The 16,353-nt window shown below is 33.4% G+C and overlaps 2 protein-coding genes across 2 annotated transcripts in view; one reads left to right on the top strand and one right to left on the bottom strand.

The window, feature by feature from the left end:
• Positions 1-2,228: 2,228 nt before the first annotated feature.
• The window catches only part of LOC129265003 (ankyrin-3-like), a 17,283-nt gene continuing 3,158 nt past the window's right edge, over positions 2,229-16,353 (bottom strand). Inside the window, exons 3-16 of the mRNA XM_054902980.2 lie at positions 15,321-15,534; positions 12,886-13,141; positions 11,361-11,509; positions 10,750-10,903; positions 10,257-10,455; positions 9,294-9,427; positions 8,671-8,831; positions 7,782-8,238; positions 7,117-7,286; positions 6,658-6,735; positions 5,781-5,944; positions 5,062-5,192; positions 3,706-4,200; positions 2,229-3,403 (exon numbers count right to left, since the gene is read on the bottom strand). Of these exons, the coding sequence (XP_054758955.2) occupies positions 3,303-3,403; positions 3,706-4,200; positions 5,062-5,192; positions 5,781-5,944; positions 6,658-6,735; positions 7,117-7,286; positions 7,782-8,238; positions 8,671-8,831; positions 9,294-9,427; positions 10,257-10,455; positions 10,750-10,903; positions 11,361-11,509; positions 12,886-13,141; positions 15,321-15,534 (2,863 nt within the window). The 3' untranslated portion in view covers positions 2,229-3,302. The remainder of the gene's footprint in view (positions 3,404-3,705; positions 4,201-5,061; positions 5,193-5,780; positions 5,945-6,657; positions 6,736-7,116; positions 7,287-7,781; positions 8,239-8,670; positions 8,832-9,293; positions 9,428-10,256; positions 10,456-10,749; positions 10,904-11,360; positions 11,510-12,885; positions 13,142-15,320; positions 15,535-16,353) is intronic.
• LOC129265005 (organic solute transporter subunit alpha-like) overlaps positions 13,056-16,353 on the top strand; it is an 18,328-nt gene continuing 15,030 nt past the window's right edge. Inside the window, exon 1 of the mRNA XM_064101884.1 lies at positions 13,056-13,134. Within this exon, the coding sequence (XP_063957954.1) occupies positions 13,125-13,134 (10 nt within the window). The 5' untranslated portion in view covers positions 13,056-13,124. The remainder of the gene's footprint in view (positions 13,135-16,353) is intronic.

Raw genomic sequence — 16,353 nt, 5'->3', positions numbered from 1 at the left:
ATATGTTGCAAATTTATTTTGACAAGAAAGCTCAGGACTGTTGTATTAAATTCAGTCAACCTCTTATAAACGGAAATACTGCATAAGTTGAACATGACCCTAAGACCTTTCTCTTATTCTCTTGTTATTTTTGGACCCACCTAACAAATTAAAGCAATTTTACAAGTTTTGGTTGACTTGAATTAAAACTTCGCTCGCTTAGTAGGTGTTGAGAAGAAATATTTCCAAATTAATTTGTTACTTTCTTTTCTTTTGAAATTTGCTTTCCTTGGGGAAATGCTTGCGCTTGTCAGTATTCTATAGTTATTATTCAAGTACACAAGCTGTTTGAGAAATTTCTCAAATATTTCCTAATTATTAGCATAACTGTCCAGTTTAATTGTATAATTATGAATTAATATGTATAGTGCAGAGCATCACATCATAAAACAACATATAATAATTTTCTCCAACCAAATGTGCCTTGTGGTAGCACAGGCTATATAAACAAGCAGACGCATGGAAGAAAGATATTTTCAATTCCATCTCAGCTTGCTTGCAACACCCAATTATGCTTGATTTTGGGACTTAAGCTTGCTTTGCATTAGATAAGGTCAACACAATGGCTACAGAGGCCTCTTAACTTTGCAGGAGAGACAAAAAAAAACCCAAAACATTTGGAATCAACCACAGGTTCAACAGACGAGACAGCTTTGAGCAGCCTCAAGTTACAATGTAATGAAATATCTTATGGACTGATGATGATTATGACTATAGTTTACTAAAACCTGTGAAGTGGTATGCGAGGTTGACTGGATGAATAAATATTCAAGGTTTAGATGCTACTGTTATATTGCACATCAGCCTCTGAAACATACATGTATAAATAAAAATAAAATAGATTTGTTCAATTTCCAATTAAGATCATGATTGTCATGTGCATGATAATATACTAGTATTAAGATATATACATTACATCAAATTATGAATGAGCTATCATAATATTTGATATTACATATCTATACAAGACATAATTGACAGGACATAATAACAAAACAATACATCAAGGTTGGATGGAATAAATCTGATATATACAGTGCGTCCCACAAAAAACGAAACCGAGATTTATCGATGATTTATCATAACTTAATCACAAATACAATAGACAAATGACAGCTTAGAATCTCCTCTTTCATCTGAAATTACTTAGATTATTTCTCATTCACGCATGAGTGAGCAAAAACAATTTGAAAAGGGGATACCAAAAAGTAATTTGGCGGGCTGTATCTGGGTTTCAAAAAGAAAACCACATTTCTAAAAAGTTCAATATCTGCTCTTTAATTTGATACCTCAATTACAGAAAATGGTCAAGAAATAAGAAAGTTCTGGTTATTTGAAATAAGGCTTGAATTTCAATAATTTCATAAAATGAAGAGGTTTTACAGGCTAGCGTACAAACTCACTCGACACTCCGTTTTGTTGACGATCAGCCATGCATGAAGTCTTTTGTTAACCATGCGATAGCTTCTGTGGGAAACCGGTGAAAAAACGTTTATTCAGTGAAATTATGGAAATACAAGCATTGTTTTGAGGGAACGTAATTTTTTTACTTCTTGACCATTTTTTGTGATTAAGGTATCAAATTAAAGAGCAGATATTGAACTTTTTATGCATGTGATTTTCTTTTTAAAATTCAGATACCCCCGCCAAATGAGTTTTTGGTATCCTTTCTTCCAATTGTTTTTGCTCACTCATGCGTGAATGAGGAATAATCTAAGTAATATCAGATGAAAGAGGAGATTCTAAGCTTTACATTGGTAGGTCATTTGTCTATTGTATTTGTGATTAAGTTATGATAAAATCATCGCTAAATCTCGGTTTCGTTTTTTCTGGGACGCACTGTATATAATACACTGTATTGTGTCTCTTTTCCTCACCAACAAAGTTGAGGGGTAAATTGAATGCAATTACATTTTAAGTATTTTTCACCTTTCAACGGTTGCATTTTTTTTCATTATACAGCATATACGAGGCACTTGAAATGTAATTATAAATAAACCTAAAATAAGTTACTATAGTGACTAATGGCATTTGAAATCTGAAAAATATCAATAAATTAACATTCAGCATAAATGATAATATGCAAGGTACAAATTTCAAACACACAGGTTTTAATATCAGCAAGATCTGGTAGATAAAGATTGAACAGAATCTTAAGTCCATAAATTCGAGCCAATTTTCTTTCTCTTGAATTTCAACAAAGTGTGACTTCTTAACTGATAAACACATTTAAAGTGTTGTAAGTAAACTTTGCATCAAATATGTGTGTTCAAAGTATATCAGTCTTGCTAACGTGATCGCAATACAGTCATTGCTTTATGAAACAACCTCTGATTAAATGTTTCAGCCTTGATACATGTTTATAAATAAACATTGAACAGCAGATGAATATCTTGTTCAGTTTCATGAGGAAAATCCCTTGAATAAATAAATATGTAACTAGAAAGTATTGAATTTATTACTTCCATAAACTGAATGAAATAAGATCATATGCAATTACTACTATAGGGAGATGAATTGAGTGATAGATAAAGTACATGTAAAGCCAAGATTGTATCAAAATAGGCAAGATGAAAGAAGCAAAGGGCAGGATAAATTTGGCACACTGTACTACTCATCACTTTATTATCAAAGGATACATAGAAAAAAGATGAGTTAACAACACAAAAGCAATTGAAAAGAATCTAATTATCTGCAACAACCTCTTCGTCAGAACATTGAACATTAACCTGATGAGTTCCAGTAATTTCTGTACAAAGACCATTGCCAATAGCCTATCGATAAGGCACTTGGTGAGGCACATGTGTTAAATATATGACACCCACCCTCTTTTAGGGGTGTTAAACGTTGCATCTGACAGTATCCTAAGTAATAAAGTGACTTATTGCCTAAAACAAGCTGAAAAACAGGAGTCCAGTTTCTGTCAGGGTTTTTGATGATGATGACACTATGAAGTCTCCAGCAGAGCTGATGTCTACACAATCAGGCATTCATGGCACCTCTTATTCCAAATGCAGGGATGCCAGTTGGTATTGATCAGAGGGCATGAAAATCACCTAGAATACAACATTTTGTACACAAAAATGCAAAAACTACGGCCTGAAATAAATTGCCAGGGCCTGAAAACTGGCATCCCTGCAAATGAAACATAATTATGTCTAATGCCAAGTGTATACAGCTTCGTCAACGATAACTACAAGCGAATAGCCAGGAACGCTTCCACTGTTTGATTTTGACAGTGTTACTCAATTTGTTTCGGTTGATCATGCTTCTGCCTGTCCTTCTTGTCTTGAGGCACCTACTGATCTGAATTGTAGGACATGTCTAGGTCTCAGCTGTCCATTCCATCTTGGTGAAAAGTGTTCTATGAGCAATGAAAAACAATGAAATCACTTTGATTAATATCAAAATGAAATTAACAGTCATAAGAACATGTATATTTTGTATCCAATGATTTCTTTTCACATATTCCACACACTAAGATTCTTATGGAAGATCTACAAAAAGTTACCAAGTGTTAAAAGAGAGTTGTTTCCCAAATTAAGCGATTAAAAACAAAAGTTTAAGAACTTGACAGTGTTGGTACTTCTGTATTATGCATATCTATTCACTTGATATATCCACAATGCATCACTGAGTAAAAGGAAGTTAACACACGGTACTTACGCTTAAGATCAAATATCTCTTCTCCCTCATCACTTGACCTGCTCACTTTATCTTGAAGTTCCCACGACTTCGGCCATAGCTTTCTGTTAAGGTTGTTTCCATGGCTACGTCTGAGTTGGGCTAGTTTATGACTTGTTGGACCTATTGCATCAGGACCAGAAGGCTTTCTGCCTTCAGTAACCTCTCCAGCAGATTGTGTACGCCCTCCATCCAGCTTCCTAGGTCCCTTATAAGAGCTGGTAGGAGGATGAGGTGATGATGATGAATGTTTGGATGGTGATGGAGATGATGTACTCCTGCTTGAAGTTCTACCAGCAACAGTTCCTGGTCTGTGCTTGCTGAATTGGTGCTGCTCCTCCAGTTGTCTTCTCTGCTTCTCAAGTTCTTGACGCTGGTACTGTATGCGATCATGAGGTGGTGAAGGTGACCTTCTTCTATGAGAATGATCTACTCGTGATGGCACTGGAGACTTCGGACACTTGGGAGTAGATGTTCCTAAAGAAAAAAGTTTTAAAATTTAACAATGGATTTAACTACCACAAGATTATACAAATAGCAAATAGGCATGAGTGCGAGATTTCGCATGAGGTGAAAGATGCTCTATTCAACAAGGCGTTAGCGGAGTCTTCCTTTCACCGAATGAGAAATATCGCACCATTGCACGAATAAGAATATTCGCTATTTATGTTGTACAACGCCTCTGAATTTAGCGAAAATATAAAAGCAAATAGTTTTTTCCATGCAGTAATCTATCAAAAGGGAGCAAAAATATTGAAAGCGAAAGGCAAAATCCCAAAAGCGCACATGACCCGAGGCAGCATTGCGCATTTAGCCAGCTGGCTTCTACACGTATTGCACCTGCACCTTCATTTTTACTGAGCGCAATGAATTAAATTGTATTGTGACGTCACCTCCTAAAGCCGTGCGTCTTGTGTGCAACGGTACGAATGTTTGACATTCAGCCTCCCATTTGCTCGCGTACAACAAGCTAAGTAGGTGTTGTACAATTTTACCATTTACTATTTGAGAGTTCACAGTGAAAAAACAGCAACAAAACTAGTCATGTTCAACCTTCAAAGACTGAGAAAGTGACCCTTCATTGTTTTCCTTGTTTAACTCTGATGAATTTAAGATGGACAAACCAGTAAACTCAAATTTTTTCACAATTTTTTTTGTGTGTGTGCTGGAATTGAAATTCAATTTTCTGTCTTCACATTTAAGTACCATATTTCTACTCATTATATTATGAGCAGGTAATGGAATGTAATATAATAAAAGAGAGATGTAAAAACACATACTTTCATTTACCATTATATACCATTTTTATCTTTTGAAAATAAATTGTGGTAATCTTACTTTTAAGATGAGCATTGAGAACAGCACTGTCAACTTTCACATGTGCTTGTACTTTCACTGCATTTTTCTTCTCCAAGTACTCCTTATTCTTTCGCTTTAACCAGTCCGCATGCTTCTGAATCCTTTCAGGGCTGAAAAAAAAATAGAGAGAAATGTATTGAATAATCAAAGTATGATGTGTCTTCATATAACAGTGAATAGAAACATATAATGAATTTTCACTAAATAATCTAAAAAGTATGATGTATATCTATATAGAAGTTAATAGAAAATATATACTGGAATTGCATGTAAGATCTGAATAAGGTTTTAAAATATCCCATTAGTATTTAATAGACATCTAAATTACATACTATAAGATATATCAATACTATTTCCACAGGTTATTGCTGCAAGTCACTGGTGATTAATATTATTTTGAGTATTTATCAGCCAATGAGCTATGTAAAATTCATATTCATGATAGGATTAGTTTGCTACAGAGGCTTCATAATTGTTGGCAATCATATAAATTAGTTAACTAAGAAGTCATATTTCCTACCACTTATGGTGAGGAGATTGTCAACTTAAATGTAATTCAATCTATAAAACAAGAATGGATAAAACTGGCTGATGAATATTCAAAAGTTTGAAAACCTAAAACAAGTTACAATTATCCCTAGTAAACATCTTGTATGTACATCAAAGGTGATAACCTTTATCAAATTTGAGTAACTTACTCATCACTGTTAGAATTCCTTGAAGGTGACTTTCTAGATGATACTTCCATGTCAGTCTTCTCTCTCCTGATTCTCTTTTTCTCAAACTTGGTCATCTTGGTGTCCAAGGTCTGAGTTGCTTGGCGATGAATCGTTATCTGATCACTTACTTTGCTATCAATGTTCTATAAAGGAACAAGTAACATTGTAGAAGGATTGAGAAACAATGATGATAAATGGTTTTCATTGATAATGAATATAGGTCCTAAAGTATAAACAATATACAGGTAACTCTCCCTAAGTCAACCTTCCATAAGTCAAATAATCGCCCAAAGTCAAAGCAATTTTTTTAGGCCAGATTATTCAAATCATGTTTATATACCTCTTTTTAAGTCGAATTTTGCTTAAGTCAAACTTACTTCTCTGGTCCCAAGAGATTTGACCTAGGCAGAGTTACCTGTACATGTACCTAAGACTTTAATTTAACTTCTTCAACACTAATTTTTCATTCTAGAATATCTGCAGATTAAATGTTAGTACTTCAATGTATACACATGTGGCATTATACTAAATTTCTTATTTCAATCTTTTAATTTATTTCTTAAGTTTTATATCTTGTGTTTGAATATTTAATACATCTCACTTAACTTATTAATTTGTGTGTTTAAACTTCAAGGAAATTTCTGATGGCAAAAACAATCAGAATAATTTTTGGATAAAAAGATTCTTTTCATATACTGTATATAATATTATTCACTAAGTAATACAAAAGCAATGATTATCTAATCTTCGTGCTTTGTAAGTTATTCATATTCAGATTTCTAAAATACTAGGTAACATTATTTCAACAATGATTTTTTTTTTCAATATTCACTAACAGGAATAAATGTAGACATACTAAATAATGTTGTTGTATCTTCTTCCATCGTTCATCCATCAGTCTCTTCTCCTCTGCAGCCTGTTTTCTTTTCTCTTCCTGTCATAAAAAAGAATGAGAATGAAACAGAAATAATCATCTGATTCTTTAAATTTGGTCAATCTCCATGTCATAACATAGATCATAAAATACTGATTTCTCATACCTGAAAACGAGAAGTATTTTCGTCTTTTTTAAAGAAAATCATTCACAATAAAAATTTATGATCAATATTAGACATTCAATGTCACCATTCTTCAGAGGGAAAAAAATTCCCTGAAAATATCAAAAATATTGAGAGAAAATATATTTACCATCAATCTCATGGACAAGGTGAAGATTCAGATGATGTCAAAATGATAATAATCATTCATACTATAACTATAACTATAACTACTTTAATGTAACCAATCCAACACCACTTTATTTCATCTGACTTACCCTAAGTTTCTCAGCTTCTGAGTTTTTCTTCTCTACTCTCTTTTCCATTTCTTCTCTTATTTCTTCAAGTTTCTTCACAAGAGATTCCTTCTCTTCGATGGCATGAGATTGAATTGATTCAAGCCTCTCGTGTTCCACTTCTAACAAGTCATCCAAAAAGTTGACATGTTCTGAATGGAGAATGATAAAGCAATCACTTGATATTAATAATTTTGCACAAGTGGAGTTCCCTGTACAAACCACATAATAACAGTTTTCTGGGCACCATAGATCATCATAAAATCAGGAAAAAATATATTATTCTGAAAATATACCAATTATCTTGAAATTAATGTCTATCAAATCAAACATATTTTCTATTGTAGAATATTACATCTAAAAGTAAAATGAAGTCTTAAAATTGCACACTTTTTCTCTTGGCCTAATGTAAGACCTAAAGTTCTGAGTAGAAATACTCCATTGGCATTTTGAAAAAGCATTGAATCTTTTGAGTGTAAAAATATAAAACTGCAGCCTGAACCTTTATTTCTTAAAGATCTCATGGCTGCATATTTATGTTTTGAAATGTAAAAGAAATCAATCTACAAATCAAGATAATAAACAATACTTTTCAGAATATAAAAACAAACAAATGAGTTGAATTTTAGAAAGACATTATTGCATACCTTTGATGTAACTCTCCCAATCAGCCATTTTCTTTTCAACAGATGCTGACCTCAACCTCTTCCTCTCTTCTGCTTCTCTTTGTTCTTCTTCATTCCTCCTCTCTGCATGATCATAACTAGAATGTGGAGCTTTCATGTAAGGACTCTTCTCAATAATGGATGCTTCATTCCTCGGAGATGTCCTAACATCATCTTCTTTCTGGTCTTTAGTACCCTCTTTGTCTTGTTTCTCATCTCTACTGGTAGTTCTATTCACAGTCTTTGGTCCACTAACATTGGACTTATCCTGTTTGGTTGTATAGCTAGGATGTGGAGGATTCAATAAGTTATTGGTTGGGTTAATGGTCTTTTTGTGATCAAGCTCTCTCCCTCTCTTTGCTCCGATGGAAGCGAGATAGTCCATACAGGACACTGCACCACTATCCCAGGCACAGTCTAGGGGAGTCATCTGTAAGCCCTGGAAAACATAATAAAAATTAATAGTTTTATGAATGATAATATAAATGTATTAAAGACTTTTCTTTAAGATCTGAAGTTTGTTGATTACAATTATACTAAGCTTGTCATATCTAAATGCTTCACACATGCTGACTCTTAACTGACTGACCACATTCAGAGGCAATTTCCAAATTGTGTACGAATACATTACATAGAAACAATCCCCATCAAAGTACATTGACAAAAATTGGTAAATCACATGCTATTAATTCACAAAGATTATTATTTTCACAACAATCGTGGTGGGAATGGGCACTCAATGCCCTGGTTTTAACACTGTGATCCATGTTGAAATATTGTCAAATCTGAGGGAGATGGAGGTACAGGAGAAGGGGTCTTTTCACAATATCACCATTGTAATATTGATTATTCCAAAATGACTAGTACTTACATTATCACTCTTGTAGAAAGCATCAATGTTTGCTTTGAGATCCACCAGGTATCTACATAAGTCTACATTGGCATTCACTGCTGCTATGTGGAGTGGTGTACGGCCATTCTTATCAGGACTCCCTGGCTTACAACCATTCTCAATCATGAACTTTATAATGTCTATAGATACAAAACAAACCAAATGAAAGAGAATATGGAACTTATTTGCAAGACTGGGTGCACCCTATATATCTAACTAACAAGTTCAAGTTCGTCTTTATTTAGTGGCAGATCCACCTTATAAGAGTTCTGCAGTTTTGTTCCTGCAGGAGCCCTCTAAACTCTTGTCTAATCTGGCTGGACCTGATTAATATGAACAAATTGTCCCTTGACATTGAAAAGTGCATCTCAATCATAAAGGTACATGTTTGAAAAGTGAATGAATGGCATAATAGTGATGAAGAAGAAGATAACACTTACAATTATAATAATAAAAATGAAAAAAATAAAAATAATAACAATAATAATAATAACAACAATAATAATAATAATAATGCTAATGATAATACGGACTTGATCCTGTTTAGAGGAATAATAATAATAATAATGATAATAATAATATCCACAACCGAGTTAACTGACCCAGATCTCCCTTCTGAAGGGCCTCATGAAAAGGAGTCTCTCCTTCAGATCCAGCTTGGTTCATGGAGCCATCATGCTCCTGTAGGAGCCGTAGAGCATCCAGGGAGGCTGCTCCAGCAGCACAATGCATTGGGCTAAAAAGGAAAAAGAAGATTCACTATAAAAGGACAGGGACTGAGGTTATACAAAACTGATAGAAAGGGGGTGATGGTATGTTAATAGTGAAGTCGAGGATGTAAAATAAGAAACAGATATACTGGGTAGAAGACAAGGAATGGAGGAAGAGATGGGGAAGGAAGAAGGAGTATGGAGAAGATAGACTGGGAAGAAGACAAGGAATGGAGAAAGAGATGGGGAAGGAAGAAGGAGTATGGAGAAGATAGACTGGGTAGAAGACAAGGAATGGAGGAAGAGATGGGGAAGGAAGAAGGAGTATGGAGAAGATAGACTGGGAAGAAGACAAGGAATGGAGAAAGAGATGGAGAAGGAAGAAGGAGTATGGAGAAGATAGGCTGGGAAGAAGACAAGGAATGGAGGAAGAGATGGGGAAGGAAGGAGTATGGAGAAGATAGACTGGGTAGAAGACAAGGAATGGAGGAAGAGATGGGGAAGGAAGGAGTATGGAGAAGATAGACTGGGAAGAAGACAAGGAATGGAGGAAGAGATGGGGAAGGAAGGAGTATGGAGAAGATAGACTGGGTAGAAGACAAGGAATGGAGAAAGAGTAATATAGTAAAGAAGACTGAAAAATGAAAGAGTGAAAGCTCAAGATCAAGGGAGTTGACACTATAATGGATTGAGCATCCCTTATAGTTCATTCAGATATCATTGAATTATAGCATGAACGAAAAAAGGTTGATTAGTTTCTCATTAATTTGTCGGCTATTTTTATTTCATGTATCTGTAAGTTCGTTACAATTATTAAAATATGCCAAATTCATTGAGAATATAATTCAAGCTTACCTCTTTCCCTTATTATCAGTGTGGTTGGGAGAAGCTCCACTCTCCAGTAACGTTTGGACATTCCCTAGTTGTTCCATGGAAGCAGCATAAAAGAGAGGTGTACAACCATTTTTATCTGGTACGTCTACGGCAGCATCACATTCCTTCAGGAGTGTCTCTACACAGGATGGATGGTCACATGTCACTGCACAATGAAGAGCTGAAATCAAATATACAATTACAATTTCAAATTATATTTTGATGTTTTTACTTTCTTCTACAGCATAAGCTAACAAGTAAACCAAACGTACTCTTCATTTTCCATATACATAATTATTGTAAACAAAACTTCTTAAATTGTAACTTTTGATCATTTATTGTGCTGCAAAAGGCTGAGATTTTATGATAACATGGGTAAAAAGCATGCAAAAGGACCTTATACATTGAGACGGATGAAATATCCTTTCCATTTTCTTGTAAAATATAACAAACCAATATAGATTTCATCTCATACCTGTAAGTCCATCAAGATCAGCTAATGTAGCATCAGCTCCTGCTTCCTTGAGCAACTTACAAGCCTCACTGCTTCCTGCACTTGATGCCCACAGAAGAGGTGTCTTATGTCCATTATCTATGGCATTTACCTTGGCTCCTCGCTTGATTAAAGCCTTTAAATGAAAGAATATTGAAATGAAAAATGTAAATACATATATACGATCCAAGAATTGTGTTGGGCTTTAAGGGGATTGGTAAGAACTGTATTCACGAATGTTTAATGGACAAGAGTACCATAAAAATATTGAATATTATTTAAAAATAAGAATAAAATATCAATTTTCACAACAAGAGTATTGGACCAATCATATCATCAATTTTGCATATATTTATCTTGATATGATCATCAGAAGAGAATGTAACATTGAGATACTTGTGAAATAGGCATGATCAAAAACCATAAAATCTATGTCATTATTCTATTTAATTTCAAATGTCAAAATTCTAAGAAATGATGAATATACCAGTACATTGGTATAGTCTTAAAGGCAAGCATAATGCTTGCTAAATTAACACAGAGAATATGAATATACTTGATGAATAATTAAGTAAGCAAATTATATTACTTACCTTCAGGCATAAAATACCAATTTCTGACACAGCTGGATCCCCACACATTTGTGCAGCATAGTGTAAGGGGCTAGCACCGTGGTCATCAATCAGGGACGGATCACCTCCATGATCAACCAGGGTTTCAATCAGGTCATGGACACCACAAACTAAATTTTCAAAGCGAGAAAGAAATAGATACATACAGCTGTACAATAAATGGTTCAATTTGTATAAAATCAATTATCCAGTCCTTATGATAAATTAATGCAAGAGTACATGTAGTATCATAATCATAAATTCAAATTCCATTTGCTTGTGCGGTAAGGGAATAAACTACATAATTATAAAGAAATATCTAACAGTAAAAGACCTACAATTATATAACTAAATGTTTTATATTATCATTTTTTTCCTTCTGATGAGAAACGAGTATATATGTTTCTTAAATATCACAAGCCTGATCTATATTTTACACTAAGTAAAAGAGAACTTGTATATTATAATGATCAACAAGTTACTTATAGCACAAGAAGATTAGTGATTATGCTCTAAAGACTTAACATGTTAGGTTAATATCTCATTTATCATATATTTCATCTGTTAATCATATAGCCTTATCAATGACTCATCTAAGCACATTACACAGTATAAGTTCAGATCAATATTGCCTTACATGTATACATAGAGGCAATTATAATCACATTAATATTGCTATGTAGACACATGATTAAAAGTTGGTCAGTTATTTCACTATATTGCTCAACAATCACATAATACCCTTTAACTTTGTTGATATTTGTCATAGGAATCACAAATATTGATCAAGTGAATTGAACTATTAAATCAGGTTATCTCTTACAGTAAATGGGCCTTAAATGATTTCCCCTTTAACTTCTTCAATGGTGTGCACTTTAATATTAAAAGATGATAACATTTCATTTCCTCTTGTATCTAGCAGATTATTGTAAAAGTACACATGCAACCCATATACTAATTATATTTTTGAACAAAGAATGAAATTGCATTTTATGAAATGTTGAATTGAATGTTTCAGTTTCCTGAGATAAGTCACATTTTGATAAAAACATTGAAACTAAAATAATGTAAATTGTAAAATGTGGTTCGACATCATCTTGACAATGTAGAACTGCCATATGAAATTTTTGATTCAATCAAAGACATCTTTACTTATCAAGTCTACAAAAAAGAAAATTTGACATTCCTTAATTATAATAAAATACAAAAGACATAGTCATCTCTGTCAATTATATGTATTGTGGTATTATATTTCAATAAAACATGAAGCAAAAAATTACAAATTTTATAACTTTTTAGGTGACATCTGATTCTGTTTGGATTTAAGAGGTTTCAAGCTTATTATGATTATTTTTCTGTCTATTAAAAGAACTAATTGTATGTGTACATGACCTTTAAGAACATTTTTAATTATTACTCCTTGTCACAATGAAATGTAACAAATGATTGCATCTATAATTATACCTAATGCCCATAACACTGAGCCTTATTAAGTACATTATCTTACCAACAGCCCAATGAATGGGAGTATGTCCTTGGTTATCCTGTGCATTTACACCACTCTTCTCAATCAAGAATTCAACAAGGTCCTTCTTGCCCTCAATGACTGCCAGATGAAGCGGTGTACGTCCTTCTGCATCTTGAGTCCATGGTAGACCAGAGTCTGTGGCTACAAGGAGCTCTGCAGATGATTTTAGTCCTTTCCCGGTAACGTAATGGAGAGCAGTTTTACCTTGCTCATCCTGGATGCTAGCAGGTGATTCCTATTTAATTGAAATCAATTACATTCAAAATGATACACAACACAATTACTTACATAATGAATTAATAAAATATTTATAAAATAAGAAGTAAAAACATAAATTACTTCAGACAAAATATTTTAGATATGAATATTCATACTTTAAATTTGTGTATTAAAGGCCAAGTCCACCTCAGAAAAATGTTGATTTGAATCAATAGAGAAAAATCAGACACGCACAATGCTGAAAATTTCATCAAAATCGGATGTAAAATAAGAAAGTTATGACATTTCAAAGTTTCGCTTATTTTTAACAAAATAGTTATATGAACGAGCCAGTTACATCCAAATGAGAGAGTCGATGATGTCACTCACTCACTATTTCTTTTGTTTTTTATTGTTTGTATTACACAATATTTCAATTTTTATGAATTTGATGATTAGGACCTCCTTGCCTGAAGCACAAAATGTTAAAATATTGGAATTCCACGTCTTCAGGGAGGAATGAAACTTCATTTCACATGACAATAACGAGAAAATCAAAATGTTTCATATTTCATATAATAAAATACAAAAGAAATAGTGAGTGAGTGATGTCATCAGTTCCCTCATTTGCATACCGACCGAGATGTGCATATAACTGTCTTGTGAAATGAAGTAAAAATTTAAAATGTCATTACTTTCTTATTTTACATCCGATTTTGATGAAATTTTCAGTGTTATGCTTGTTGATTTTTTCTCTTTTTATTCAAATCAAGTTTTTGTTGGGGTGGACTTGTCCTTTAAGTGAGCAGTTGGTGTCAAATGATCCACACGCCAATTTCTATGTTTCCCTTTTGTATTCTTTTGGGATTACACCCCTATTATTTTTGCTATATTCTTTACAAATCCCTACTTCTATTTTTTCAATTTATTCTAAATATTTGACTCCTCATATTGTCAATTTCCTTCATACTAGAATCTAAACAAACATTGGATGGGTAAAATACTAAAATATACATTCTTCTACTTTTACATATCCTGATTAAGACGTTCTATTTTTATGATAAATTTCTAGTTATAACTGTACATGTACTTGAAATGATGAATATCTCAATGACATCAACTTCTCATTGGCAATGACCAATTACTTTTACCTCCATTGCTGCCATCAACAAATAATAATAAAAAAATTCAAGGTACAAATTGCAGCTGTCATGAATGCATTATTTATTACACTCAATAAATGTTCAATTGACTAATGAATATATTAAAAAGCATCAATAAAGAGTCATATTCATGCAATGACAGCCATAGACTGTGGTCAGATGAAATTGGGACACTGCGGTTATAACTAGGTTACATGCGTGTGGTTTGTCATTTTTAGAGTGCAATCATTCACATTTCTCAAACTGAATATGTTGACAAAATGATGCATGTAAATGGTTCTCATTAATAATTGTCTGGAATCTTAAAATGCTTTGTTTATTTTAACAATTGATAGATTTGTGACACAAACAATTTGTCAGCAACAACTTTATTTAATGAAGAAAATTGCCATATTTATTATTAGTGTCTACATACAAAAAAACCACTGTACTTGACAATTTACAAACAAAAGCCAACACACAAAAGGCTTGACCGAACCCATCCATAATTAATTGTTTTTGCAGCAAATGGACAGACAGTAATAACCTCATTCATTAATTCCAAAGAAACTCTTATTATTAATATATCTACAAGGCCATTTGAAAGCTATTAAAGCCATGTCCTTAATGGTGAAGTTAAATGAGTAACCTTCGCTTAATAATGAATAGTCATTTTTCATGACATTCATGAAATATTCTTTTTTTTCAATCATTTTTATATCTGTCATACATTTTTGACAATAACTTCCAGAGCAATCTTACAAACAAATAGCAGTTTTCATAGCACTAATACTATAAATGAAAAAGAGTGAAAATGACAATGTTACTGACTTAATTATTGATAAAAAGGAATAGTTAATACATTTTGTGATAATTTCTAAGGAAAGGGGTAGAAATCTTAACGATCAATATCTTTTCATACTCTTTCCCTTTACAACTGTCCTATTATTTTGTTTAATACCTTTTTTTGCATGAACAAAGAACAAGAATAATTAGGTGAAGCCATCAAGCCAAAGGATAGTGTGACTATAAATAATATCTTGCTCATAAGATAAATGTTAAAAAATTACTTACATATTTAAGAAGAAGTTCTATATGTTTCTCTAGACCCTGCTGGCATGCTACCATGAGTGGTGTCAGTCCTGCCTTGTTCCTCTTTCCTACCAGGTCAGGAGCCTTTTTACACCCCTGCAGGACTAGCTCCAGACATTTTGGACTGGTAAGGGTACAGGACAGGTGCAAGCAGGTGTTGCCTTGGGCATCTTCAGCTTGGATATTGGCATCATATCTGTAATGTGTTACAATTGATTGTGATAATTCACATGAGAGAGCTTTAATAATGATTCATGCTTTTGATTAAATTACATATCATTCCCTCTCCCCTGTTTCTTCTTGGAAAGCAGAAAATCTAGAAGTAAAAGTGAATGAATTTGTTAAATATAGCACGGAGGGAGTTTGGAATGAACCACATGCAACACTGTGCAAGAGGAAGAGGTCCAAGTGGAAGAAGTAGGAGGAGGAGGAGGAGATCTAGAGAACTGAAAATTAGGTCTGAAAAAGGGGGTCATCAAAGCGGAACGTCCCCGTACCACCCATATATGTGAGTGCCCCCCCCCCCCCCCGGGTGTAGGAGAAGGAAGAGTAATGAAAAGGGAAATATTTTAGAGTTGGATTGAAAAATGAGACACAAGTCTATAATATACTTGCAATATTTTTCACACAAAGTTGTCTCTTATATATAGAAACATCACAATTACAATCAAAAAGATAAATTAAACCGTTTGCATTTTTTTCCATCCAGCTAAACGTTTCAGGTCAATACTTCTCTGTCAAAATGTCCATTAGGTCTATGCCCTAATTAATATGGTAATGCAAATTTACATTAAAAATTTATAGTAAGTTTATTCACTCTGGCGCACTGCCCATACTTCAGTTATAGGGCTCTGAGTAATGAGATGGACAAGTAATTAGAATGATGAAGAGGAGAATAGTCCATTATAGGTGTACAGGATGGTTGATGAATTCATATCAGGTATTTCTAGTCAATTCTATGTATCACTTATCAAGGGTTTCATTTCTTATTGTTGGAATTATACACTTTATCTGG

Source organism: Lytechinus pictus, chromosome 7, assembly GCF_037042905.1.
Source record: "Lytechinus pictus isolate F3 Inbred chromosome 7, Lp3.0, whole genome shotgun sequence".
NCBI classification, from domain to species: Eukaryota; Metazoa; Echinodermata; class Echinoidea; order Temnopleuroida; family Toxopneustidae; genus Lytechinus; species Lytechinus pictus.
Note: the sequence above shows the minus strand (reverse complement) of the source record. Positions and strands in the feature narration are given on the sequence as shown.